The 25,917-nt window shown below is 48.4% G+C and overlaps 1 protein-coding gene across 1 annotated transcript in view; it reads right to left on the bottom strand.

Annotated features, from left to right (window-relative positions):
• The window catches only part of LOC122375730 (MFS-type transporter SLC18B1-like), a 42,984-nt gene that overhangs the window by 15,078 nt on the left and 1,989 nt on the right, over positions 1–25,917 (bottom strand). The window contains exons 2-4 of the mRNA XM_043355229.1: positions 15,533–15,761; positions 12,269–12,364; positions 11,866–11,939 (exon numbers count right to left, since the gene is read on the bottom strand). Of these exons, the coding sequence (XP_043211164.1) occupies positions 11,866–11,939; positions 12,269–12,364; positions 15,533–15,646 (284 nt within the window). The 5' untranslated portion in view covers positions 15,647–15,761. The remainder of the gene's footprint in view (positions 1–11,865; positions 11,940–12,268; positions 12,365–15,532; positions 15,762–25,917) is intronic.

The raw sequence follows: 25,917 nt of genomic DNA, 5'->3' as shown, positions 1-25,917 counted from the left end.
TATCTGAGGGGCCCCTGATTCCCTGGATGGCCCCTGGCCAGTTATCTGTAGAAGCTCTGGTCACCTGAGGGGCCCATGTTTACCCGGGGAGTACCTGGCTATCTGAAGGGCCTCTGCAGTCACATGAAGGCCCTTGGTTGCCCGAGGAGCCCGTGGTATAACCGGCCCCTTATTATCAGAGGGTCCCCTGGTCACGGTAACATGGCGGGCCCCTGATCAATTGAAAAGCCCCTGCAGTCACCTGAGAGGCCCCTGATTACCCGATCACTTGGATTTAATGGCATAGCCAGGGGCGAGGGGACACGTGTCCGTTATATGGTTTAGGGTCCCCTCGGGCCCGAGGGGCCCACCGACGCCTCCAAGGGCCCTATACCAGCGCATCTAACGGCCACTTACTAGCGACTCTGAGGGCCTCTTACCGGCACCTGAGGTTCCCTTGCCGGCCTATGAAGGGCCACTAGTAACGTTCAGGGCCCCATACATGCCTATGACGGCCCCTACCAGCGTCTCTAAGCCCTAAGGCCCCCCACAACGGTGCTTGTGTGCACCCCACACCAGCGCATCTGACGGTCTTTCACAGACACGTCTGAGGGACCAACACCGGCGACTCTGATGGGCTCGCTCGCTTCGCTTCTTCATAAAAGACCGTGCATTTTATGCACATTTCTCAGACAAAATGATACTTTTATCTCATCTGCCAATTTTCCACCTTTTCTCAGGGCTTAGACAGACAGACAGACAGGCAGACAGTGAGACAGACAGATAGAGGGGCCCGTCCGCAAGGGAGACCGGACCCACTGTGCCCAATCGCCCCCATCGAAATGTTCTGGATACGTCACCGCCTGGGTTGACAGTGGCCTCCAGGTAACCCGGGGCCCCTTCGAGAGCAGGTTGCCCCTCCTGGGCGAAATCCTGGGTACGTGCAATGTGCATGCTTGGGTGTCCCAAGATAAACGACCGTCAGAGCCTTATCCGAAGTACTGGCCCAAACTGAAGACAATGTGGAGCCCTCTGAGGCCATTGTGAGGCCCTCTGTGACCAGCGTGGGGCCAGCTGTCATCTGACTTCAGACGCTGGTGCTGGGCCCTCAGAAGCCAGCACGGGGCCTTCATAGGCTGGCGTCGGGCCATTAGAGGTCACTTCGAGGGCCTCGGCAGCCATACTTCAGATCGTATGCATGTTTGAGCCCCCTGAGGTAAGAGTGGCCCTTAGAAGCCGGCGCGGAACCCTCAGAGGGCAGCATGGGCTTCTAGAGACCGGCGTGGGTTCGAGAGCGGTATAGGGCCATCAGACTGACTCAAAGGCTCCCAAGAGCCAGCGTGGGGCCCTGGGAGGTCAGCAATAGTATGGGTCTCCTGAGGCCATTATGGGGCCGGCTGAGGCCAGATTCGTTCACTCTGTTGCCGAAGAGGGGCTTTCAGAGGTCAGAATGAGCCTTCAGAGTTTTTAGATGATTGCCAAGTGTGCCTAAAAAGGCTCCCTCACATGGCGAAAGTGGCAAAGAACCGCACCTGTGCGTGGATTAAGTATGCTACCACTGGGGCCCCTAAGGTAAGGGTGGGGCCCCTTGAGCAGGTTTGGCCTCCCCCTTTTCAAGATCCTGGATACGCCACTGCAAATTACCCCACCATGTGATACAACTCACCCAAGCCATGGGGCAGTTTGTATCAAAAACATTGTTCTATTCGGCACACCGTAGAAGAAAAACTGGTAGAGGTAGCGGAAAAGTTACTCTGCACAAAAAAGCAGAAGAATCAAGGAAGGAGAAAGCATGGAAATAATGAGTTTATCACGGATAGTTACGAGGTTATGGGTCTCGGAGCAAAAACTGATACAACCCACCCCACTCTCCCCTATTTTCATGAAAATACTTTCTTTGTTTACCTACAGGTGAAAGATAATAAATTAACCCATTTATGCCCAGGAATATTGACCATCATGAAAATCGACGAAATCAAAATATGTTATGCTCCTACCAGGGCCTTGCATGGAATCGAAAATAATTTTTGCCTGCAGCAAAAGTTTTTCGAGAAAAACGTAAAAAACATGCGTTGCGAAATCGCAACGAAGGGCACACCGGGCGCCATCAGCGTTGCGAAAACGCAACGACGGGCACACCAGACGGACATAAAGTATACACTGAACTGCCGTATATGCTAATTTGTTTTGACAAAACATCAATCAACTGTTGACAACTATTGCTTGAAAATGCGGAACCCACATCCGTCATGCTCTATAACCCGCCTAAGAGCCTCAGTGAGGAAGCATAACTTCATGATTCGCGAACGGGGAGATGGCAACACGGTCATTATCAACCATTTACGTTGTCCATTGCTGTTCATTTAAAGTTGTGGTTGACACGTATCCAGGGTGATGTTTTCTTTTTGGAAGCTAGACAGAGCCATTAGGTACCCCCACCTATCAGACCCCACACTAATACAATTAAACGGAGGATTGGGAGTAAACCAGTGCCTCACGTATGCGCGTATATCCGCAATCATTGTTAACCACCCTCCTAGGAGTAAAGTTAAATATTCCATTGCAGGTTAGTCGTACCCACTCTCAGCAAAAAGAAAAAAAGGACCGATCCGGCTCTAACAAATAACCCGCGTAAGGCGTAGCGCATCACAACAAATCGACTCCCAGTTTATCATGTTTACACCTAATCCAAAATTTTCATGGCCCCACTCTCAGCGACCTTCACGTGTAACCTCTTTCTCGAGACAATGCCAGGACAGAATGGTGATTCGACGTCAATCCGTCCTTTCCATCTTCAGGATAGTTGAATCCTCCTCCACGCCTCAACCCCCTGTTCCGGGCTGGACCGGCAACGTATATCGCAATCGGGCAGCTCACATAGGAGCGCGCCTGTAGCCGGGTGCAGTGAGTGCTTGGGAGGGGGGAAGGAGGTGGGTCATGGGTGGCCTGCCCACTGGCTGGGCTCAGTCTCCAGTCTACGATTAACCGTGTCCGGTCAGACAAATGTCTCCCCTAATTCCAATAATCCTGCTAGCTCTAAAAATGGTCTGATTAGATAAAAAGCCTATCAAAGCAAGAAAACAAGCGTATACTCTACATTAAGCAGCTTATGAATCTATGCGAGTTATGAATCCTAAAAATCATTATTTTCCCAGGTCCGCCCTCATTACCCCTGCCGAAGGGCTCAGCTACCCCCAGAGGGGGCCTATCCCACTATTTGCCGACCCTCAGTCATCTTTTCTAACGTAAATGTTGGTAGTCAGCAGATTCTATCCAGAGAATGGCGATGCCTATCGGTCGCCTGATACCAGAATACATCCCCCTTATTCATTATATATGCACAATGTACATAGTAGATCCAATTTCCAAAGGACCTAATTATCTCTCAGCTCCGTTAGCATCGCCGACCGTTTGATGCATGGGTTCTTTTCCTACCATGCGATTTTCAGATGCATGGGGACACATTGCTTAGTAACAGCCCGAGGCCGAAATCTGCGAGAGAATAAGAAAGGAGTGTTTGTGGCTGTTTGAGCCAGCAAATATGAAATGTGTCGCAACATTTTACGTGCGAACGCACCTTGCAATAAACATACCTATACACGTCCCTCGACCCTCATGGCATAGGCGGCGAAGCGCGGGGGGAGGGGGCACCGGGGCACCGTGCCCCCCTTGATTTTGCCATTTTAACATTATCCCTATAGGCGTTGCATGGAAATGGAAATGGAAAGAATGGGACCAAAAGTCGGCAGTGCCCCCCCCCCCCCCGCCCTTAATTGAAGATGTTCCGCCGCTACAGCCTCATGGCTACAAAATGAGAGAGAGAAGAAAGAGAGAGAGAGAGAGAGAGAGAGAGAGAGAGAGAGAGAGAGAGAGAGAGAGAGAGAGAGAGAGAGAGAGAGAGAGAGAGAGAGGGAGGGAGAGAGTTGGGGAACGAGGAGGAGAGGGAGGAAGATGGGGGAGAGAAAGAGAGAACCCACAGCGTATCACGAGTGAAGTCTATTGTTGATATTCATACTTCCGCTACCCTGCAAATGTGCCCATCGTTGCGTTTTCGCAACACCGCTGTCTTTCCGATGTGCCCTTCGTTGCGTTCCCGCAACGCGACCGTAGTCATATTTGAAAATAGTCACAAACCCTTTTTGTAGCATTATTTCTTAACAAAATGCATATCTACGCTATTGTAAGGACTCTGCAGAATATGTTTACACAATTTTCATTACGATATTGTTAAGCACTTAGCCTACTTATCTTGGTTTTCGTGACGTCATCACTCACAAAACCTTCGACTTCCCTCTGGGAGCTCTAGGCAGTAACTTACCGGCCGCACAGACTTGTAACTGCGTAGCATCATGCGCGCAACCATGCTACACACGCTGAAACTTGTCTCATCGGTTAGTCTCTTTTACACACTTCTCAAGCTTCGATCACGTCGACGCTTGCTTGCGTTGCGAAAACGCAACGAAGGGCGTAAATGGGTTAAACATCCATCCTCGCTTAAACCTTGCCACCATCAAATACCCTAGTCGTACATGAGTCAACTATTTTGTTTCTCATATCGGGACTTGAGAAGACGCCGGTGGCCGCTTTGCCCCAGGGTATGGGCCAAGCGGCCAATACATACATAAACCTATGCAACTGTATGCATAGGTTTAAAGTTTTGTCAATATCTTCCATATGTGAACGCCTTTGGGAATAAAACGCAGTTGAAATAAAAGGCAACTTAATAGGGATCACATTGGTATGGAAAGAATCTTCCCAAGTTTAAAAAAAAACAAGCGTTGGCATCGTGAGAAGCGTTAGGGTGGCCGCTTTGCCCCACTCTCCCCTACACTAGGTAACCACGCCGCACCTACTCCCCTTTAGCTGGCCCGCCGCGGGAGGGCGCCCTATAGTTGGCACGGCGCTACCATACCATACCATCCCACCGGCTCCCGAGAGCAGCTCACGGCGCTACCATACCATACCATACCATCCCACCGGCTCCCGAGAGCAGCTCACGACGCTACACTGAAAAAAAAATTTACTCACTTTTCTGAGTAATAACTGAGTTGCCATTTTGTCCAATGGTAAAACTCACTCTAAATCCGCGTACTCAGGTAAAACTCAGGGCGGAACGCAGGTAAAACTCGGGAAAAACTCATTGCAAGTGAGTAGCATGTGAGTAACAAAGTGAGTTGCCATTTTGTCCGATGGTAAAACTCAATTAAAACTCAGTAAGTACTCATGCGTAGCTCATGTCCTACTCAGACAACTCAGGCCAAACTCAGGTATTAGTAAGTCATTACTCATGAAAAACTAGGAAGTAACTCACATGTAACTCAGCTGGTACTAATGTATAACTCAGGTGGTAGTACGGCCATAACTCAGTTGGAACTCATCGGTTATTCAGTGAAAACTAGGGCTGTACTCAGGACGTACTCACATCGATAACTCATACGATACTCGGGTGTTACTCAGGCGCCGCCTGAAACGGCTGATCTGATTCGTTTTATATTGGCTCAAGCCAATGTATAGGCGGGCTCGCCGCCCATGATAACAGCTGCTGCATCAGCATTATGCAATATGCATGCATGATGCTGATACAACAGCCACTACCAGGCAGCTAGTCTATATATTGGGATTGGCCAATATATAACGAATCATTGCCCAAAACCAGCATACATATCTGTATTATACCATGCCCGACCAACGTCTAGTCTTGCACTATTCGCCCCAGCCCTCACAAGAAATACGTGTTTGTAGAAACGGTCGCATTGCGCTGTATTTCAATTCTGACACACGCCAAAATGCGTCGGGGGGGGGGGGGGATCGACTCCACGTCAGCTCAGCCTCACTCTTTTGCCAGCTTCTCGACCTCAGTCTTCGCGGCTACAGGTGGCTGGCGCTCAGCATTGAATGGTGTGTGGAGCACATGGATACACACAAACCACAGCGTGTTTCGCACTTTGTGCGCCGTTTGTTGACTGAGCACAAAGTGTGCCGTCGCCCACAGCAAAAGACTTCCTTCCAAACCATGGATCCCCACAAGACTTCCGTTCGCCCCACGATGAGGCGGCACCGTTCGTTTCCTTCGGACTTGTTATGATAGGGGTGATCCAAATTTTCGTCACCCGTGTACGCCACCACTGACGCCTTCTCCGCCAAGATGCAGAGAGGAGGCTCAATGGGCCGTTCCCTGAAAACACAATAAAAAAGTCAGATTTTCTTTTGCCAGTAAGAGAAACGGAAGTTATAGGGCATGCAAGTTGATTGAAATATCAAAAGTTATCAAGTTACTTCAGCTCAAAATTAATGTTAAACCGCGCCGTGCTGGTGCTCTGAGTTTACCGTGATGTACTGGGGGGGGGGGGGGGGAGGGGGTCGTATTCACGTCCCCTCTTCTAACTCGGCTGTTGAGTGTTGGGCCACGTAGCGACACGCAGTAAGCGGCATTCGAAAAAGCATAAAAGATATTTAAGGAAATACTTGGGTAATATTTAAGGTCAAGTCAAGTGCCAGGTCACCAGAGGTCAGGAAAGGCCAAATTTTGCTTATTTCAATATTTTCGAAAAACTGGTGCTTAACTCGGAACCAAAAGAGCTGCCCGCGGAAAAATGCAGTCAAAAGCCCTTTCGACTTTTTTTTTTGCTGGCGTTTGATCTCAGATTTGACCTCAGGTCAACAATTAAGCCTCCAGAGAGCAAAAACTCTAAAAAAGCCGTTTTTACCAAAATGTTTTCTGTAATATTTTCCACTCAAGCGTTACGACATTTATTTTGCCGTTAGCATAGTGTTCCTCTCGTCGGGACCAATGAACTATTATTAGACCTTGAAAGGCCATTTTTAAAACTTGACCTCAGGTTGACCTGACCAGGTCATGTTGCATATCAGTCGATCCAAACCGTCAAGCTGAACTCATATGAGGTGTTTTATTGCACTAGCAAATATATTTTATACATGCCGTAAGGTTGATACTTGAGACATGGGTGATGGGACAGTATCAAAAACGCTATAAAATGAAATCCGTTCGATATTTTTTGTTGTTGTTGACATTTTACCTCAAACTGGTGTGAAATCGAGCGGTGAATTCCCTGAGCGAAAATGACAAAAATATCGAACGGTTTCCATGGCACGTTGCGAACGGTGCGATCGTCAGCGACCATTGAAATTTTTCTGATGTTAAGTCATTTGACGTGACCTGACCTTGAACGACCTGGGTCTAAAATTTCTTCATATGCAGAAAAAATGTATGAGCAGGTGTGCCGAAAATGGTGGCGCTGCGCGCCGCCGTTCTTAGATATTCGCGAAAAACCTGAGGGGGCGGGGGGGGGGGGGAGGGCCCAGCACAGCGCGGGTCAAGGTGGGATGGTCACCTTAACAGACGGGTTTTAGTCTCGCAAAACACTTCCATGGGCGTCCAATATTAAAATCAGCTTGAAACAATCACATAAAATGTGTTACACTTAACAGTAATGGAAATAACTATGTCACGTTTTTAATTATTCATGGGTTAATTATGTCACGTTCAAACGCGTCTCGCCGCGGTATCTAATAATCTAATATGTAAGAAAGGTTGAAAATGCTCGCTGAAATCGAATAGTGTACGAAAATATGTGTGTAGGCATTAAAAAAAAAAACAGTCGGGAAAAAATAATAACAGTCGGAAAAATAATAAGCACAAACGAGACAAAAGAATCTTAAACGGTTCAGCGAGCGGAATTAAGACCATGGGCTCCACCACCGGGAGGGAAGGGTACGGGGGACGTGTCCCCCAATATTTTACATTTTTAACATTGTGCCTATGGGTGCTGCATGGAAAGAATCGACTTCAAACAACCTTCGCCCCCCCCCCCCCCAAAAAAAAACATCGGGTCGTGACGGAGTTCTTGTTTAAAGAAGTAAAAAGGGTCAAATGAACGTTCTTTTAGGATAAGGACAACATTATCCCACAAACATTTTTTTTTCAATTTAAATATAGCATAACTCACCTCTTCTTTCTCGAACTATGCCGGGTAGGTAATGTATCCCTCAGTTTCTCGATCGATCTGCTCCGCCGTTCACGGTTGGCACCGACCTCCTGACGCCGGCGGGGAATGTCTGAGCTGGTCCATCAGTTCACCTTTCTGTTCTCCGCGGCGCATGCGATTGATAAAAGCTTCATCGACAATCACCGAGTTCTTCACAGATAACCTACCCATCCTTCGCTGCACGCCTTCCCCAATCCCCGCTCCTGCACTCTCCTGCACAATTTCACAATAGCCTCAACAATTCAACGTGAACTACGCGAGTCACCGCGCCACAACGGACTGAAGCGCGCGCCGCGGTTTTCGAACGCAACGGCTATAATACTCATCACGCGAACTCACGCATCACGCAGGAAACTCACCCTGCCGCGCATGCGCGCATCTTCAAGCCGGGGGTACCTCACGCACAACTGCACGTGAATTCGCGAGAACTCATGCATTGCGCAGGAAACTAGATTCAAGATACCTATAAGAAACAGGTAGGTCCGATGTTTTGAGTAAAGCCCAGTAAAGCCCTGGTGACGTCACTGACATTTCTTATATGGAGAATTTCGCCCATAAGGAAAATATTTTACATACGAAAATTTGTATTTCATTAGGAAAAAATACATTCTATCAATTTCATCATGAAACTTATATAATTTAATTAAAAAACTTGAAATCCTTTGAGTGCTTGTCCCAACCCTTGCTATACCTTTGGTCACGTGACTTCCATGATAAACTTTGCGTTTTGCAATGTTATGACTTAAACAGAAGCAATAAATGTTACAAGCGTATTATTTATGATGTTTTAGGCAGCAATCGTGTAATAACATCCTTGAATTATATACATTCTGCTTAAAAGAGGTCACGTGATGTTACCAGATTGTGCTCGGACAGCATTTTCTTAAACTTCGATTTTGAGTACTTTTTACCTTCATTGAGTCCTAATAACGGACGTTTTTAGTTATGAAATGAAGCAATGAATCTATTGAGGGCAAAATTTAATCATTTTTGCACTTTCAAGCCGGGCTATCCTGGCATGAACTTCGGCCGGTTTGTGTGTGAAGCCTATGGTGAAGGGAAAACTTCACGCCCGGCTGACGTCACAGACCTCGGCTACCAAATCGTGTCCGGTGGGGGTCGACTAGATTTGCCCAAGCAAAACTCATTTCCGACTCAGTTCGAATTCACGAAACTAAGCACTCAGAACTCACGCATAACGAAGTCACCCTGGTGATGTGAGTTAGATCAGCCAATGAGTGAGCACCACTATCGTATTCACTAAGTTTCTTCATGAGTTATTACTGAGTAATGCCTGGCCTGAGTAAAAAAATTTTTCAGTGTACCATACCATACCATACCATCCCACCGGCTCCCGAGAGCAGCTCACGGCGCTACCATACCATACCATCCCACCGGCTCCCGAGAGCAGCTCACGGCGCTACCATACCTACCATACCATACCACATCACCGGATCCCGAGAGCAGCACACGGGTCTACATACCATACCATACCATACCATCCCACCGGCTCCCGAGGGCAGAGGTCCATGCACAAGCTGTGTTTATCTTATACAAAAAGCCATCGCACCACGACGGGTGGAGTCGGTATATAGCACCACTCGGGGTGGCGGCAGTCCGGCGGTACGGGGGAGGAGGGGGAAGGGCAACACCACCTATTTGCCGGATCTATCAGATTGTTAAACGCTATTGTCTTACATGGAAATAAATCTATTGTGTATGCATGCATGTACAGCGAATTTTGTGAATAGCAGATCTTAAGAAATTGCAGTTTGGTGCAGATTTGTTCAAAGTTCGGCATCAGCCAGATACTCTGTCGTAAAAACGCCTGCTATCGAATAATGCATTATAGCCTGGTAATATTAGGTTATGGCACATTCCCCTTCCGCCCCCGGCACCGATGGACTTTGCTAATCCCCTATACCCCCCCCCCCCAACGGTTACTACCGACTGTGCTGCCGGCAAATAAGCAACTTGTGCAAACTGCTGTTAAACTGCTTAAAATCAGCTATGAACCTAATTTGACCAAATCGCACCAAATGTGATCCAAATGTGTGTCAGATATCTGTCGTGAAAACAGCTGAACAAATAGATTAGTAAACCTTCATCCGTCAGAGGTAGGTAATTGATGGACCTTAACCCGCGCCCGCTGGGCAGAATCTGCCCCTTCCCGTTTTTCGCTAATTACTTCTAAACGCGATACGCCAGCGACGTCAAACTTTCAGTACCTTATTATACATCAATTTAACAAGTTCCCTGAAAATTTGAGCGAAATCCGTCGGATTTTTTTTTTTAAGAAAATGATGTTTAAACGCCATTTTCGCCTAAAAAACGGCTGAACTTGAAACGCCGCTAACATCTTCATTTTTAAAGGATTCAAGACGTAACAAAAAGGGTAGATGTGATTTTACCTTGTCTATCAAATGGCTATCTCGGGTTTTGAAAATTCTGGATTTTGGCTCAAATTTTTCAAAAAGCTGACTTTTTTAGAAATAATTATGAAATCCAAAATTTTGAATATATATAAAAAAAAACGGAATATTCTTTGTCAGAAAAGTGGTCTATGTACACCTACATACCAGTTTTTAGAATAATCGGTTCAAAAATGTGGGAGTTATTCAAACTTTTATGACGTCCCGACTCACAATTTTTTGATAAATTTATTTTTGGAAATTCTAGACCTCGTAGGGGAACAAAAATAAAACCATTCGATTTGCCGTGAAAAACTGCATCAGATAGACACCTTGTTAGGTCTAAACACTAGCTTCAAAATTGTGTATTGTGACAATAGGTTGGTAGCTCTCTGAGATCTCAGGGGTGGGATGCCCCTCCCCCGTCCCTCTGCGGTGACAGGGTGCGCTAGCGTGGCGCAGGTTGACAACGGTTTGAGGTCGGGAAGTTGTGTGGGTTTTGTGGAGATAGGGGAGAGCGGGGTCAAATGTAACACGGGGCAATTGTAACAGTGCTAATAATTCATAAACTTACCAATAGAATGAGCTGATGTTCAGACCGAAAATGCGTAATTCTATGCAGCCTTTCCCAACGGAGTTTGAAGCGAAAGTGCCGGGTATGTCGATGGCTGTGCACAGTAATGTGTTTTTGAGAGCATTTTGTAGATTTTCATGCCGTTATATTTGATAAGCTCATTCCCGCGATTGAAAAGATATCGACTTCAGACTTTGTGTAAGCGTTGGCAGGCTTGTTGTCGATAAATTGAAAGCATGAAATGCTGCCTAGCCCTACATGCAACATCTTTTTGCACCAGTTTCGTCTAAAATATGTCAAGGCGCGACGGGGACAATTGTAACATTTTTGCAGGGGTCAAATGTAACAGGTTATAGGTCAGTGGCCATTATGTCAAAGTCGTCAAATTTTCAAGGGAGATGAAACATTGCTAGAATTAAGAGAACTGTAAGTTTTGTCGCAATCGGCAGCTTTTTACGCGATTTATTTGCGAAAAACCAAGGGAGAGGAGGTCCATCCAACCCCTGTATAAGTGCGAGGTTTTATGCCTTTTTCCTGAGAAGAACCGTCCCTACCAAGTCTGGGAAGATGAACAAGTGTTCAATACTTTTGTTAAATCAAAGTTTTGGAAAAAAATTGTGTTGCTGTAGCCTGTAAATGAACATGTTACAATTGTCCCCGGGTGGTGTTACTTTTGACCCCGTATCTGGGGTGAATTGTAACAGCTGAATTGACTTTTTCGAACAACAATTTTGACCCAAAAAAGAAGTTATTTCGGAAATGTCTTAACTGCATTTTAAAGACAAAACATCATAGTTTCTGAAAATAAAAGAAAGAGCTTTATAGCTGCAAACGTATTTGCACCAGATGATAAAATGCAAAAAATGTTACAATTGACCCCGTTCTCCCTACTCACCCGAACAATATCGAGCAGGACGCTGTAGTAAATATACCGGCATTGAAGACAAACTTTGGTCCCAATTTGTTCAACTGTGGAGAACGAGCGAGTGGGGATTAGTGTTTAAAACACACTACTTCAATACTTATAACAATGAGCATCACCATCTTAAGTTCATCGCCAAACATTCATTGCTCACAGCAAGGGTGAGGAAGCTTTCACATAATGCAATTTAATAGGAAAAAATGACCTGATTGCACCATTGAAATAAGATGAGCTAAAATTATTGTCAAGTCGACTCTGAGATAGGTTAACGTTTTCTGTGAAAAGCCAAAGAAAGCTTACGTTAACTCCACTGCCGATGATGTGCTAGCTGCTTTGAGAGCTGCCGCGCGGCGCAGGGAGGACGAGGCTCACTCACGTATTTTCCGTAGATGGGGCTGACGATGAACACCGTCAGCTCGAACACACCGAACACGAACCCGTACTGGGTGGCCGTGGCGCCCTTCTTCTCGGCCTGCCAGCGACCAGCGACACGGGGTCAGACCAGTGACACCGGGTCAGACCAGCGACACCGGGTCAGACCAGCGACTCCGGGTCAGACCAGCCACTCCGGGTCAGACCAGCCACTCCGGGTCAGACCAGCGACTCCGGGTCAGACCAGTGACACGGGGTCAGACCAGCGACACCGGGTCAGACCAGTGACACCGGGTCCGGGTCAGACCAGCGACACCGGGTCACAGCGACACCGGGTCACAGAGACACCGGGTCACAGCGACACCGGGTCACAGAGACACCGGGTCACAGTTACACCGGGTCAGACCAGTGACACCGGGTCAGACCAGCGACACCGGGTCACAGAGACACCCGGTCAGACCAGCGACACCGGGTCACAGTGACACCGGGTCAGACCAGTGACACCGGGTCACAGCGACACCGGGTCAGACCAGTGACACCGGGTCTGAGAGCTGCGACTTAAAGGTAGTGTGCCAGCTTTCCTGGACCGTATGGAGTTAATGGCCCAGATAAGGAGAACCGGATTTTTAGAACTTATCCATACCTTCAAAACTCATGGAAACGTCTTAAATTCTTCAAATTTTGAGTACCCCAGTGCGAAATTCGCCCCGACGGATTGTCGGTCGTACCCCAACCACATTTCACACCACTATGAACAATAAATGCACACACTGAAATCGCTATTACCGATAGGCTCATCCAATCGAGTTTCGATAAACCCGTTCATCATCATCTCCTGCGGTTTCGAACACGCCTGTTAGGTGGTGCGGTAGACCGCGCCCAAAGCCAGGGCCCCGGTAACGTGAGGTAGCCGAGTCGGAGCAGCGTGCGCTGACCCAAGCCAGGGCCGCGCGTCCTCCCGGTGTCATGTGATAGCCCGGGGATGCCCGGGGATGCGGTAGACCGCGCCCAAAGCCGCGACCCCGGCTTGGGTCAGCGCACGCTGCCCCGACTCGGCTACCTCACGTTACCGGGGCCCTGGCTTTGGGCGCGGCGCGGCTTCTGCTCATATACTTTGTGGTGCGGTGGTGGTGCGTCGGGCCGCGCGCTCTGTCTTCGGCCAAGAAAAATGCGTCAGCTGATCATTGTCATTTCTGTCACTTGCGTGTGGTGAAATGGGGTCATAACTTAAGAGACGGCTTTTTCATATCAATTATTTTACATAAAATCATATTTCAAACCATAAATAATGTTCGACAGCCAAATAAAAGAAACAATACCAATACAGGCTTACAATTTAAGGTTCGACATTGTGTTGTCTACGATTAGACAGCTGATAACTCATTCCCGTACATCGTAACTCTATAATGACCTTTGCTTATTGTCACATGTGCGCCGCATTCGCGATTGTTGCCGACGCCTGTTTGCAGATCAGCCCACTACAGTTATTATACATATCGAAAAACCGATAAACTTTTAGGCGAAAAAGGCACTATTTCAGGCCCATTTTTGATTTTTTTGCTATATTAGGTAAAAACAGAAGCTTCTTATCTTAGGAAAAATAAAATGGGAAATCATTGGAAGGTGGCACACTACCTTTAAGGTCGCCGTCCCCGTGGCGCGCACATTTGCGCTCTGAAAATACGTGTAGCTTTGGAGGCTATGGGCTGAGGGCGCTGACTGCGCGATGAAGCTGAAAAGCACGAGCAGCTGATGGTTCGGCGGCGGCTCGGCGCCCATCGCGCGCGCTGACGGGTTGAAATAGATCAACTTTTCAGCGCGTATTAGGTGCTGAGCGCGCTGAAGCAGGGCTTAACCAGCGGATGCCAGCTTAATACATTAGTGAGCTTTCACAATAGCCGTTCTCACGATGGGACACCTGACGAATGCATCTTATTTGACCAAATCTGCACCAAATCTCTTTTATAGCAAACATCTTCATAGCATGAATTACATAAGTTCAGTGTTTTAATCAAAAATGATAACTGATAATTTGAAAAATGAGGTCTATAAGCATCTGTGCAACCCAAACGAACAATTTTTAAGTAACACAATGAACCTAATTTGGCCAAACATACGTCAAATCTGCACCTATTATGCACCTAAAACAAGATTGAAATACTAAATACCAATTTGTTCGATATCGGTATCCGATTGACATCTTTAGTAAGTCAGTGGCTGTCAGTGACAGTCAGCGGTAGTCAGTCACCGGTAGTCAGTCAGCGGTACTCAGTCAGCGGTGTCCGGTACTCAGTCAGCGGTACTCAGTCAGCGGTACTCAGTCACCGGTAGTCAGTCACCGGTATAGTCAGTCACCGGTATAGTCAGTCAGCGGTGTCCGGTACTCAGTCAGCGGTACTCAGTTAGCGGTACTCAGTCAGCGGTTCTCAGTCACCGGTAGTCAGTCACCGGTATAGTCAGTCACCGGTACTCAGTCAGCGGTACTCAGTCACCGGTACTCAGTCAGCGGTACTCTGTCAGCGGTACTCAGTCAGCGGTAGTCAGTCAGCGGTTGTCAGTCAGCGGTAGTCAGTCAGCGGTACTCAGTCAGCGGTACTCAGTCAGCGGTGTCCGGTACTCAGTCAGCGGTGTCCGGTACTCAGTCAGCGGTGTCCGGTACTCAGTCAGCGGTAGTCAGTCAGCGGTACTCAGTCAGCGGTGTCCGGTACTCAGTCAGCGGTACTCAGTCACCGGTACTCTGTCAGCGGTGTCCGGCACTCAGTCAGCGGTACTCAGTCACCGGTAGTCAGTCAGCGGTACTCAGTTACTGGTACTCAGTCAGCGGTAGTCAGTCAGCGGTACTCAGTCACCGGTAGTCAGTCAGCGGTACTCAGTCACCGGTAGTCAGTCAGCGGTACTCAGTCAGCGGTACTCAGTCAGCGGTGTCCGGTAGTCAGTCAGCGGTGTCCGGTACTCAGTCAGCGCTACTCAGTCAGCGGTACTTAGTCAGCGGTAGTCAGTCAGCGGTAGTCAGTCAGCGGTAGTCAGTCAGCGGTACTCAGTCAGCGGTACTCAGTCACCGGTACTCAGTCAGTGGTACTCAGTCAGCGGTACTCAGTCAGCGGTACTCAGTCAGCGGTACTCATTCAGCGGTACTCAGTCACCGGTAGTCAGTCAGCGGTACTCAGTCAGCGGTACTCAGTCAGCGGTACTCAGTCAGCGGCACTCAGTCAGCGGTACTCAGCGGTACTCAGTCAGCGGTGTCCGGTACTCAGTCAGCGGTAGTCACCTCGTGTGGGTAGAAGGGCGCCTGTAGTGACACGCAGACCGCCGAGCAAAAGTCGGCCAGGCTGAAGACGAACAGCGTCACCCACTGCTGCCGCGAGAAGCCTTTGTCGCCCATGGCCGCTCTGTCGCTCTGCGCCGCCGCTCAGCTCCGCCGCTCTGCCGCTCAGCTCCGCCGCTCAGCTCCGCCGCTCTGCCGCTCAGCTCCGCCGCTCTGCCGCTCAGCTCCGCGCCTGTGGACGCGCCGGGTGCGTGAGACGGTGACCGACGGTGAATATTGAAACTGAGCCTGAGCGCTAGGTGGCATTTATCGAAAGTCGGAGACATGCCTTCCATGCATAGTGTGCATACCAAACTCCATCTGGTCACCCAGTCGCTGACAGCTTAAGCGATCCTCATTTGGTGACGCTTATATGGAAATTTCACCCAGCCTGGTGATTAAACCTCGCCCCACTGGAGGAGGGAGCCGTGGAATCTGCCCCGCATCTCGCGTTTCGCCAGTATAGTTTCTAAGGGCGTTAAGTGCGCAACGTCAGACTTTCAGTACCTTAGGTATCATATGTTCACCAGTTTGACCTTTTTTTTAAATAAATTTAGCTCGAATGTTTGAATGGACGGATTGACAGAGCCGGAGCCCACACTAAGCAGAGCTTGTTGCGTAGACCCCGACCCCTACCGTCCGATCGCGCAATTCCGGGTAACGGGAGAATTTAGATGCCAAATTTTAACGTGCCCTTCAAAGCCGGACACGGCCTGTCCCACTCAACTGACTTCAACTGGCTGCGGCTGCTCCCACCAACCGCAGACCATCCCCGTCAGGAGTCTCAAATATCGAGCGCCGGAGCGTCTCGAACCCGGGCTCTCACTACCGATGCTCTACCAACTGAGCTACGGGACAGGCAAAACATTTGCCTGAACATTTGAACGAAATCCGTTGTTATTTTTAAGAAAATGACGTTTTAGTGACGTCTTGTCACGCAATTGTAGCTAGAAAAACTACAAAATCGTAAACGCCTCTAACATTTCCAGTTTTTTTTTTTACAAACATTTTTAACAAACTTTTTTTACAAACTTCAACCAGATTTCGATTTTTTCGACTTATGGGTCATTTACCTGGCCTGAAAAATCAACCAGTGACCTATACCCTTAAATTTGGGTATCGTCCGCCTCCTGACGTCCGTCGCGGGCAGCACACTCTCTTTTTCCGCGCAGCTCTAGCTCGATCAGGGGACGGACGGCAGTGTCCAACGACCCCCTCCCCCTCCCCCGCACGTTAGACGCTGTAAAAAGGCCAATACGGGTATCGAGGGTTATTTCTTTAGCTGATGCAGCCTCTGGTTTTATCTTTAACTAGATCTAAGAAGTGTATCGCTTTATTATAATACACCAGTAAGTAGGTGTGTATTTACATATCGGGTGGCCCGAAAAAGACGCTTCAAGGTTTTAAGTCATAAATATCTAAAATATCAGTCTTAAAACTACAAAAGTTTGTTTAGGTATATCAGAGTTTGGCATACCTATAGTGATGCCATGACTAAATTTAATTGGAAAGTCTTGCTTGTGACGGAATATTTTTCATCTTAAATTAAGCGCTAACTTCTTGCATTTTTCCTCACCTTTAAAATGAATGGCCATATATCTCAGTACCTACTGGTGCACACAGGCCTACGAAAAAAAATATTTGATCCATATCCATAACGACAGAGTGTGAATCTGGTTATCACGGACAGATTTTCTCCAAACTATGCATTTGCATGGTCTGATCATGGTGCAGATGATCAACGTGCACGTGTCTGATGTATTTTCAGTAAGCAAAATACGCGTTAAGTGATTCAGGCACTAAAACTCTGTTCTTAGGTTTGCCAGGCTATGGTGAACTTCATTTCACCTTTCGAACGTTGTTTGCTCTGTTTCTTTGCTTTCAAATTCAGGTGATCGTCGATCGATTTTATGTTCCGTAGTGATATGCGTCGAACTCGAATCGCTTTTCTGGCCTGACAAGTGGTCTGGAGAAACAGGTCCCAGGTTCATTTTGGGTTAGCGTCATGAACTTTTTCTGAAGGTGAAATGTTGATCATCTCGAGGGTACTCAAATTTCGTCGCGATTTGTCGTTTTTTGCGCGAATTATTTGTAAAAAAAAGAACTAAGGGGTCCGTTCGACCTTAGATAAGCGCGAGGATTTTTTCAAAACACAAATTTGGCTCGAACCTTTTGAATGGAAAGACTCGCAAGGACAGAGCCCCGCTAAACGGAGCTTGTAGCGTTGGCCCTGCCCTCTACCTTCCGTTCGCCCAATTCCTGATATATGGCAGGATTTAGAGACGGGCAAGGCCGCGCACAACCGGTCCCCTGACTGCCTTCGACTGGCTACGGCCTGCCACCAATCGCAACCATGCCCGTCAGGAGGCTCATGAACACCGAGCCCCCGTCGCGCTTCGAACCCGGACTGTTGTAACCGGGACGCGTGCTCTCTCCACGCGTAGTCCAACGCTCTAACGACTGAGCTAACAACGCATGCTCGTAGAATGTTATGCTCCGTTTTTCGCTCGTGACCTGGCCTTATGTATCAGAGAATGATCTTTGGGTGCAGGGACCCTCAATCTTAAAACCGTGTCAGAGTCCCTGTTGCTCACAGAGCTCCAACTACCGCTGGGGGCCAGGTCAGTGACCTTGATGCCGCCATTTGTGAAAAAATGGGAGCAGTGAGCCATGTCCGAGAGGCCCCGCACACCAGACCCCTTCTGGAGACGGCCGCGCCGCGCACATGGGCCCCGAATGGAGGCCTGTCGGCGAGGGGTTCTGCGGAAACGGCCGGCCTGCAGCACTGGACGGAACGGCTCTCCCAGCTAACTGCCCGTGACGGCCGTCTGCCGCGCCGCAATGGCAAACGGCACGGCAACAGGCCAACTCGCCTGTTTTCCTAACGGTATCAAGATGTCAGGACTGCTAAAATAACAGCAATTTTCTCGACTGTGATCGCAGCTCTTCAACAGCGTGGCATAACTTCCTAACTTTTTGGTATGCTTCACCTTACATTTTTTTTTCCGTGCGGATGCAAATCTTATCCCCGTTTCACTGGAAATAACCTTTGACACCAAGCCACGTTAACCCACGCCCATGTCCGGGCTATTCCGCATTCAGCCGAACGCGCCCTGTGGGGGGGGGGGGGGGCGCTGGCTTACTTCCGAACAGTGGGTTTTATGTTAACACTCAGAACAGTGTTAGGCTCTTAGCGAAAGTCTTTCACCATGGGGCCTCAGGCCGGTTTAAGGTGGTACAGAATGCAGTTGGGCACTCGTAAGTCGTAGGCCCCCTGGGAGCAGGGGCCTGCTGGCCGTTATGGAGACTGGCGTGATTCGTCATCGGAATCTCACGTGAGCGGTGAAAAGAGACCTTCAGAAGCGGACTTACCTATTTCGGGGCCTTTGTGATTCTAAAAGGGCCGGCGCAAGTGTCTTCGGAAAACCCCTGCGGCCTGCCTTCACATTTTCGTTTGAAAAAGGCACGCTTCCTCCCTGCAGACTGGTTATTGATTCACCTTTTTGGATTGAATCAACCATTGATTCATCTGATTGTTTTTTTAATTATTAAATCACCGTTCGAGTCCTTAAAAAAATCGGTGATTCGATTCCTTTTGATTCAGAGGATAAAAAAGGGAATGATTTCCGATCGCGTTTGATTTAGCCAAAAAGTTATTGAACGATTCTTTTTTCGATTCGATTAAAAACATCCCTGATTCAGGGATGCCTAGTCAGTGGCGCAGCCAGGGGGGGTGAAAGGGGTGAGATCTCACCCCCGTCTCTTATCCTAGGGGCCCACCGTTGATTCGAACTGTAACGTTATGCAGCCTGACAATTTTTTATCAGTCTAATGTCAAGGTCCGTCATAGGACTGAAAAACAGTTTTCAGGCCTGATAGCCCCCCTTTAGGATTTATAGTCCCATTTTATGATTTAAGGGGGTACATCCAAGGCCCGATTAACCTAATCCAAGGCATAGGAGGGCCCGTTTCATGGCATGAGAGGGCCATTTCAGGCCTGAGAGCGCCCATTTCAGGTCTGTGAGGGCCCATTTCAGGCCTGAAAGGGCCCAGTTGAAGCTTAAGAGGGCCCATTTCAGGCCCTAGAGGGCCTGTTTGAGGCTTGAGAGGGGCCCATTTCAGGCCTGAGAGGGCCCATTTGATGCCTGTGAGGGCCCATTTCAGGCCTGAAGGGGTCCATTTCAGGCCCTAGAGGGCATGTTTGAGGCTTGATAGGGCCCATTTCAGGCCTGAAAGGGGCCCATTTCAGGCCTGAAAGGGGCCCATTTCAGGCCTGAGAGGGGCCAGTTCAGGCCTGAGGGGGCCCATTTCAGGCTTGAGAGGGCCCATTTCATGCCCTAGAGGGCCTGTTTGAGGCCAGAGAGGGCCCGTTTGAGGCCAGAGAGGGCCCGTTTGAGGCCAGAGAGGGCCCGTTTGAGGCCTGAGAGGGCCCGTTTGAGGCCTGAGAGGGGCCCATTTCAGGCATAAGAGGCACCATTTCAGATCTGAGATGGCCCAGTTACGGTATGAGGGGGCCCTTTTTCGACATGATAGGGACCATTTCCGGGCTGAGGGGGCCCATTTCAGGTCTGAGAGGGCCCATTTCAGGTCTGAGAGGGCTAATGTCAGGCCTGAGAGGGCCCATTTCAGGCCCTTGAGGTCCTGTTTGAGGCCTGAGAGGGGCCATTTCAGGTCTGAGAGGGCTAATGTCAGGCCTGAGAGGGCCATTTCAGGCCTGAGAGGGGCCCATTTCAGGTCTGAGAGGGCCCAGTTCAGGCCTGAGAAGACTCATCCCAGGAATGAAAGGATCATCCTATGTGTGGGAGGGTCCGTACTCCGTGCCTGGTCTGGGTCTGAGAGGGCCTATCCCAATCCTGATTGAGCCGATATCATGTTTGATATTGGTCAACTCACCACATGTATATTGATGGCCCAGTTCATGTCTAATGGGCCCATCTCAAGACTCAGAGATTTTATGCTTCAGGAAGCCTACCCCAAGCGTGAGGGGGCCCATAGAGGTTTTTGAGGCTCATGGAGGTCCCGCAGTACGATATGTCAGCCTCTGAGAAAGCCACGCAGGGCCCTTAAGATGCCAAGCCGACATCTGAAAATTCCTCTTCTCTTCAGGCCTGTGCCTGCCTCACCGCCCGGCCTTGGCCCGGCCCCACCCTGACGTCTAGGGGTGCCTAGGTATTCATCAGGGCTCCACGCCGGTCCATGATGGCTCCAAACTGACACCTGAGGCTCCTGCACCGGCTTTTGAGGGGCCCACCGACCTCTGATAGCCACCACGCAGGTCTCAAAAGACCATGTTGATTGTTGATAGCTAAACCCCCAAGTCTTGGAAGGCCTGTGCTCTATGCAGATTCTTGATAGCTTTACGAGGGCTTGTAAACATCCCGAACTGGCTCTAGCCTAGCTCGACCGCGCCCCGCAGAGCAGGGCCCCAGGCTTTCCAGTTTTACGCCCCTAGGGGATGTTTGAATATTCCCTTCTAACCTGACTCCAGGGTCACGTAGCGACAAGTGCGGCGGTAGGCGGCTTTCTAAAGAGCGTCGAAAATCATGGAGAAATTACTTCAGTCATGTTGCAGTTCAGACCAAAGCCCACGTCATCATGTTCATCGAAGGAAAATTTTCGCCTATTTCGACACTCGAGGACATATAAAGCTATAGCGCGCTGAAAGTGGGTTCGATAGCTCTCTAACGCCTGCAATCAGCCAGGGGGGGGGGGGCGTATCGGCCAAACCCGATCATAATTTAAGAAGGCTAGAAAGACGAGAAAAGCAACAGATAGCTGTAGGATGCTTCAGAATCGTAGAGGTCATTTTTCGATTAGGTCATCGCTGAGGTCATTGAAGATGAAATTATGATAAAATTATGATAAACAAAAAGACAAGATTACGACGAAAAAATTCTAGTTTTTATATTTTCACAAATAACCGTATAACTCGTGAACCAAAGAGCTAGAGCTTCGCGGAACAACTCATTCGATAGGCCTTTCAAAACGTTTTCGCTTTTAAGATTTGACCTCAATGCCTCATGTCAATGGTTTGGCAACAGAGCAGAGGGCAAAACCATCTAAATAGTCGCATTTTACCAAAATAGTTTTGCTAAAAACTTTTGCAAGAACTTTGATGCGAAAAATTATGAGACATTTACTTTGTCATCATTCTCTTGTTAACATGCATCGAATGTTAATACCTATAATTTCACATAAAAAGTTCAACTCCAAAATGTGACCGCAGATCAAGGTCATGCCCTTACTTGAGAAGTTCATGATGGTCATCAACTGATCCGTATGGATCATTTAACACCTTCAAGACAATTTAATTACTCTACCTCGTCTCCTATATCCAAAGTAGGTAATAGTCGAAAAACTGATGTTGATCTTTTTTAAAAGCTTTTTGACCTAGCCCGACCATTTGAGTGGCCGCTGGCCATCAATTGCACGCTGTCCATCAAATATAGGCAGAATGGTCGTGTTTCTGTAAATATGCTGTTGTTTTTTATGTGCCTCTTCAGATCAAGAGATATTTGTCCTTTTCCCCGATTTGGCTGCTAATGATCAGGACAATGATCTGAACTTTCGTTGTTGGTAAGGGGCCCCCATTAGGTTGAGGGGGGCCCACTTTGCTGGGGGGCCCATCGCGAACGTCTCTCACCCCCGTCGCCAGAGTTCTGGCTGCGCCACTGTGCCTAGTAGGTAATCCGAATTGTATTAGGTAGTTGAGTTCTTTTTGTTGTTATGCAATTATCATCACATGGCAGTAGTGTTAACATTTGTCGACAATGAACTATGTTCACTTCAATTCTTTTTTTGGAATTCAGTTAATCGTAGGGTGATTTAGGATAATCGAGGTGATTTCTTTAAGTGTCAATTAAAAAAACACATGGCCGTGATGGGTCATCAAATGTTAATTGTATTCCATTTAAATCACATTTCTCGACCAGTCCCAGTTCTCCCCATCATCTGTCCCACTTCTCCTGGACGTGTCCCAGTTCACCCCATTGTCAACCTTACCTAAAATTTAAATTTTAGAAGTACCTAACACGTGAACAAACACGCATAAAAACAGTAAAGAATGAAGTAGAAATAAACCGTTTACCAGTAAATGCAATCAATTTATTTAAATATTAAATATTCTATTTTTTCACGATTTTTCAAAGTTGACGTCAAAATAATGCCCCACTTCTCCCCAGTCTCCCCTACTTTTTTATCTAATCAACCCTGATTCCCAATTTCTTTGACTCAACCATGACTCAACCATGGCTTGTGAATTGAACAATCCTGACGGTGAATCAAACCTTTGTGATTCAAAAAATTTTGGTTGATTCAATCCAATCGAATCAATCACAGGGAATCGAACACCAGTCTGCCTCCCTGTCCTTAAACTAGGCTGCAACTTTACAGGGTGTCCCAAAATTAACCCGCGCCCCGCTGGGGGGGGGGGGGGCAGAATCTGCCCCCTCCCGTTTTTCGCCAATAACTTCTAAACGCGTTACGCCAGCGACGTCAAACTTTCAGTACCTTATTATACATCAATTTGACACGTTCCCTGAAAATTTAAGCGAAATCCGTCGGAAAATTTTTGAGAAATTGACGTTTTAGTGACGTCATGTTCGCCATTTTCGCCTAAAAAACGGCAAAATTTCAAACGCCGCTAACATCTTCATTTTTAAAGGAATCAAGACGTAACAAAAAAGGTTATACGTGATTCTACTTCGTCTATCAAATGGCTATCTCGGTTTTTTGAAAATTTTGGATTTTGGCCCAAATTTTTTTCAAAAAACTGACTTTTTTGGAAAAATAATTATAAAATCCAAAATTTTGAGTGTATCGAAAAACCGGAATATATGTCAGAGAAGTGGTCTATGTGCACCCACATACCAATTTTTAGAATAATCGGTTCAAAAATGTGGGAGTTATTCAAAATTTTATGACGTCATGACACACAAAAATTTTGAAAAATGGATTTTTTTGGAAGTTTTAGACCTCGTACGGAAACGAAAATAGCACTATTCGATTCGCCGTGAAAAACTGCATCAGATTGACACCTTTTTAGGCCTTAACAACCAACTTTTGACCTCACTTGACCTGACCTTGACCTGACCTCGACCTCAAATTCATCCAGAGGTGGTCCATATCACTTATTGAGTGTGCCTATTGAATTCTATGCGTAAAATGACCCATAAAACATGTGTCGCACATGCCCTTTTCTATATTTTGTTTTTGGTGACCTGACCTAACCTGACCTGACCTTGAACTTCACCTTTGAATGACATTGCATGCAACGAATATTGTCTTGGTAGTCTAAGAACACGTTTTGGGCAATCAGTCTCAGTCCATTCTTCGGCAACTACGGTGCAAGGCCGATACTGTAGAAACTTGCATGCTGTACCCTTGACCTGACCTTGACCTGACCTCTGACCTATTTAAGCAAAAAAAAAATTGGCTCTTAAGATCCGCCTTGTTGAGAGCTTTCGATTGCCGTTTTCCCCGTCTTTCTACGACCATCGGTTCGGAAGTTAGACAGGGGGCAGAATCTGCCCCCCCCCCCCCCCCCAGCAGGGCGCGTGCCGCGTATGGCTGAAAAGCCCAGCGGGGTGCGTCACACCCTCCCACAACCTTTGTTTTGCCTTCTACTGCGCAATATCAATATGATTTCACCGGTACTGGCTCCCAGACCATATTGGCTACATTCTAGTCACGTGGCCTTCGAATTTGTGTGACCCTGACCGGTCAAGGGGTGTACGGAGGTCATTTCCGGGGCAGTAACCGGCGCGCGCGGACCAGGTGTCCAGGATGGCGAAACTGCGGAGCAAATCGTCCCGCAGCGGGGCAGTCGGCATGGTTGCCGGTGGCATGACCCACGGCCAGGTCGCCGAGGTAGGTACTGGGCATGAGTTGTCGCACGATTTGGCGCTGGTTATCACGCGACAGAAGCGGATAGACGCCTGGGAACAAGCTAGGTCGCGGCAGGAAGACTTCCGCCAGCCGGGTATAGCGCAGATCGTCATCGCGAAGTGCGGAGCTAAAGACGGGCTTATCCACAAGGAAACTGGCAAGGAGGCTGATTGCCAACAGTCATCCGGTCTTCAAATTGATAATCCATCGGTACCGGAGGATGTCTCTAAAGCTGAAGCCCAACAAGCCACGTGTACGTTTCGGCCGAAAACTTCTGCTGAACATGCCCAGGGCCATTTTTCAACAAGTCGGCGCCCCGGCTCATCGAGCTAGAACGACGAAGGACTGGAACAGATCGAACTTCCCAGCATTCTGGGAGAAGGACAAATGGCCGGTGAATAGCCCCGACCTGTCACCGATAGAAAATCTTTGGGCGATCGTCCTGTACCTCAGAGGTGAGCAAAACGGCGCCAGGATAATCTGAACGCACGCTGACCTGGAACGTTCGATCTTCTGATCCAAGATCAGTCCACAGAAACTGGACATGTTGATGTCTGATGTCCCGGACCGTATGCTTTCCCGCATCAGGGGAAAGGTGGGATGCATATGTAAGAAAAGTGCGCCTCTCATTTGTGTTATTTTCATGAAATTGACGCTGGAAAGGTGTGACATTATTTTTGGGACACCCTGTAGATGTGTGTACGCGCTATGCACGATCTTCCGCCGCTCCTAGCTATGGTAAATCGTTTTTATGACAAGGGAAGCTCACATACCTTAACCCGGCGGCCGCTGGGCCTCCGCGCCACCCGCCGGCCGCTGGGGGGGGGGGGGGGGGCATATACCGGGTGATCATTTGGGAATGAGATAAAGTAAGTGGCACGTGCAGATGTGTATTCAATAGCACACCAGACAAAAGACACGTCATTAGACTCGTCATCGTGGGACATTTTGTACTGCACACTATTATACACCTGCAAGCCACTGTTCATCTACAGCAGCCAGCAGGTGCTCAAAGTGGCCACCCCCTTCTGAGCGGCACAGCTCAGCCGACGGCGTGTGTGACGCGCCATTTTTCGCAGCTGCTCTTCGTCCATGTTGCGGGCGAAGTCCTCAACCAGTTCCTTCAGCTGTTCCAGCGTTTGGGGCTCGCTGCGCACGATCTGAGCCGTCACCAATGACCAGAAACAAAAGCCCAGACAAGACAGGTCGGGACTGTACGGCGGCCATCGGTGTTCACTGTTCCGGGAGATGACGCGGATGGCCAGGATGGACTCCTGTGAATTCTGGCTAACCCATGATGAGGAGTGGTTTGAGCGTGTACTCTGGAGTGACGAAAAGTGGTTTGTTCTGCATCCGTCTCCAAACAAGAAGAACACCGTGTGCTGGTCGCCAGAGAATCCGAACAAGCTCGTGCCATGCAAGAAGGCCCATGGGGCAGAAGGCGATGGCGTGGGTGGGCGTGG

Source organism: Amphibalanus amphitrite, unplaced genomic scaffold, assembly GCF_019059575.1.
Source record: "Amphibalanus amphitrite isolate SeventyFive unplaced genomic scaffold, NRLGWU_Aamphi_draft 001906F_arrow, whole genome shotgun sequence".
Taxonomy (NCBI): domain Eukaryota; kingdom Metazoa; phylum Arthropoda; class Thecostraca; order Balanomorpha; family Balanidae; genus Amphibalanus; species Amphibalanus amphitrite.
Note: the sequence above shows the minus strand (reverse complement) of the source record. Positions and strands in the feature narration are given on the sequence as shown.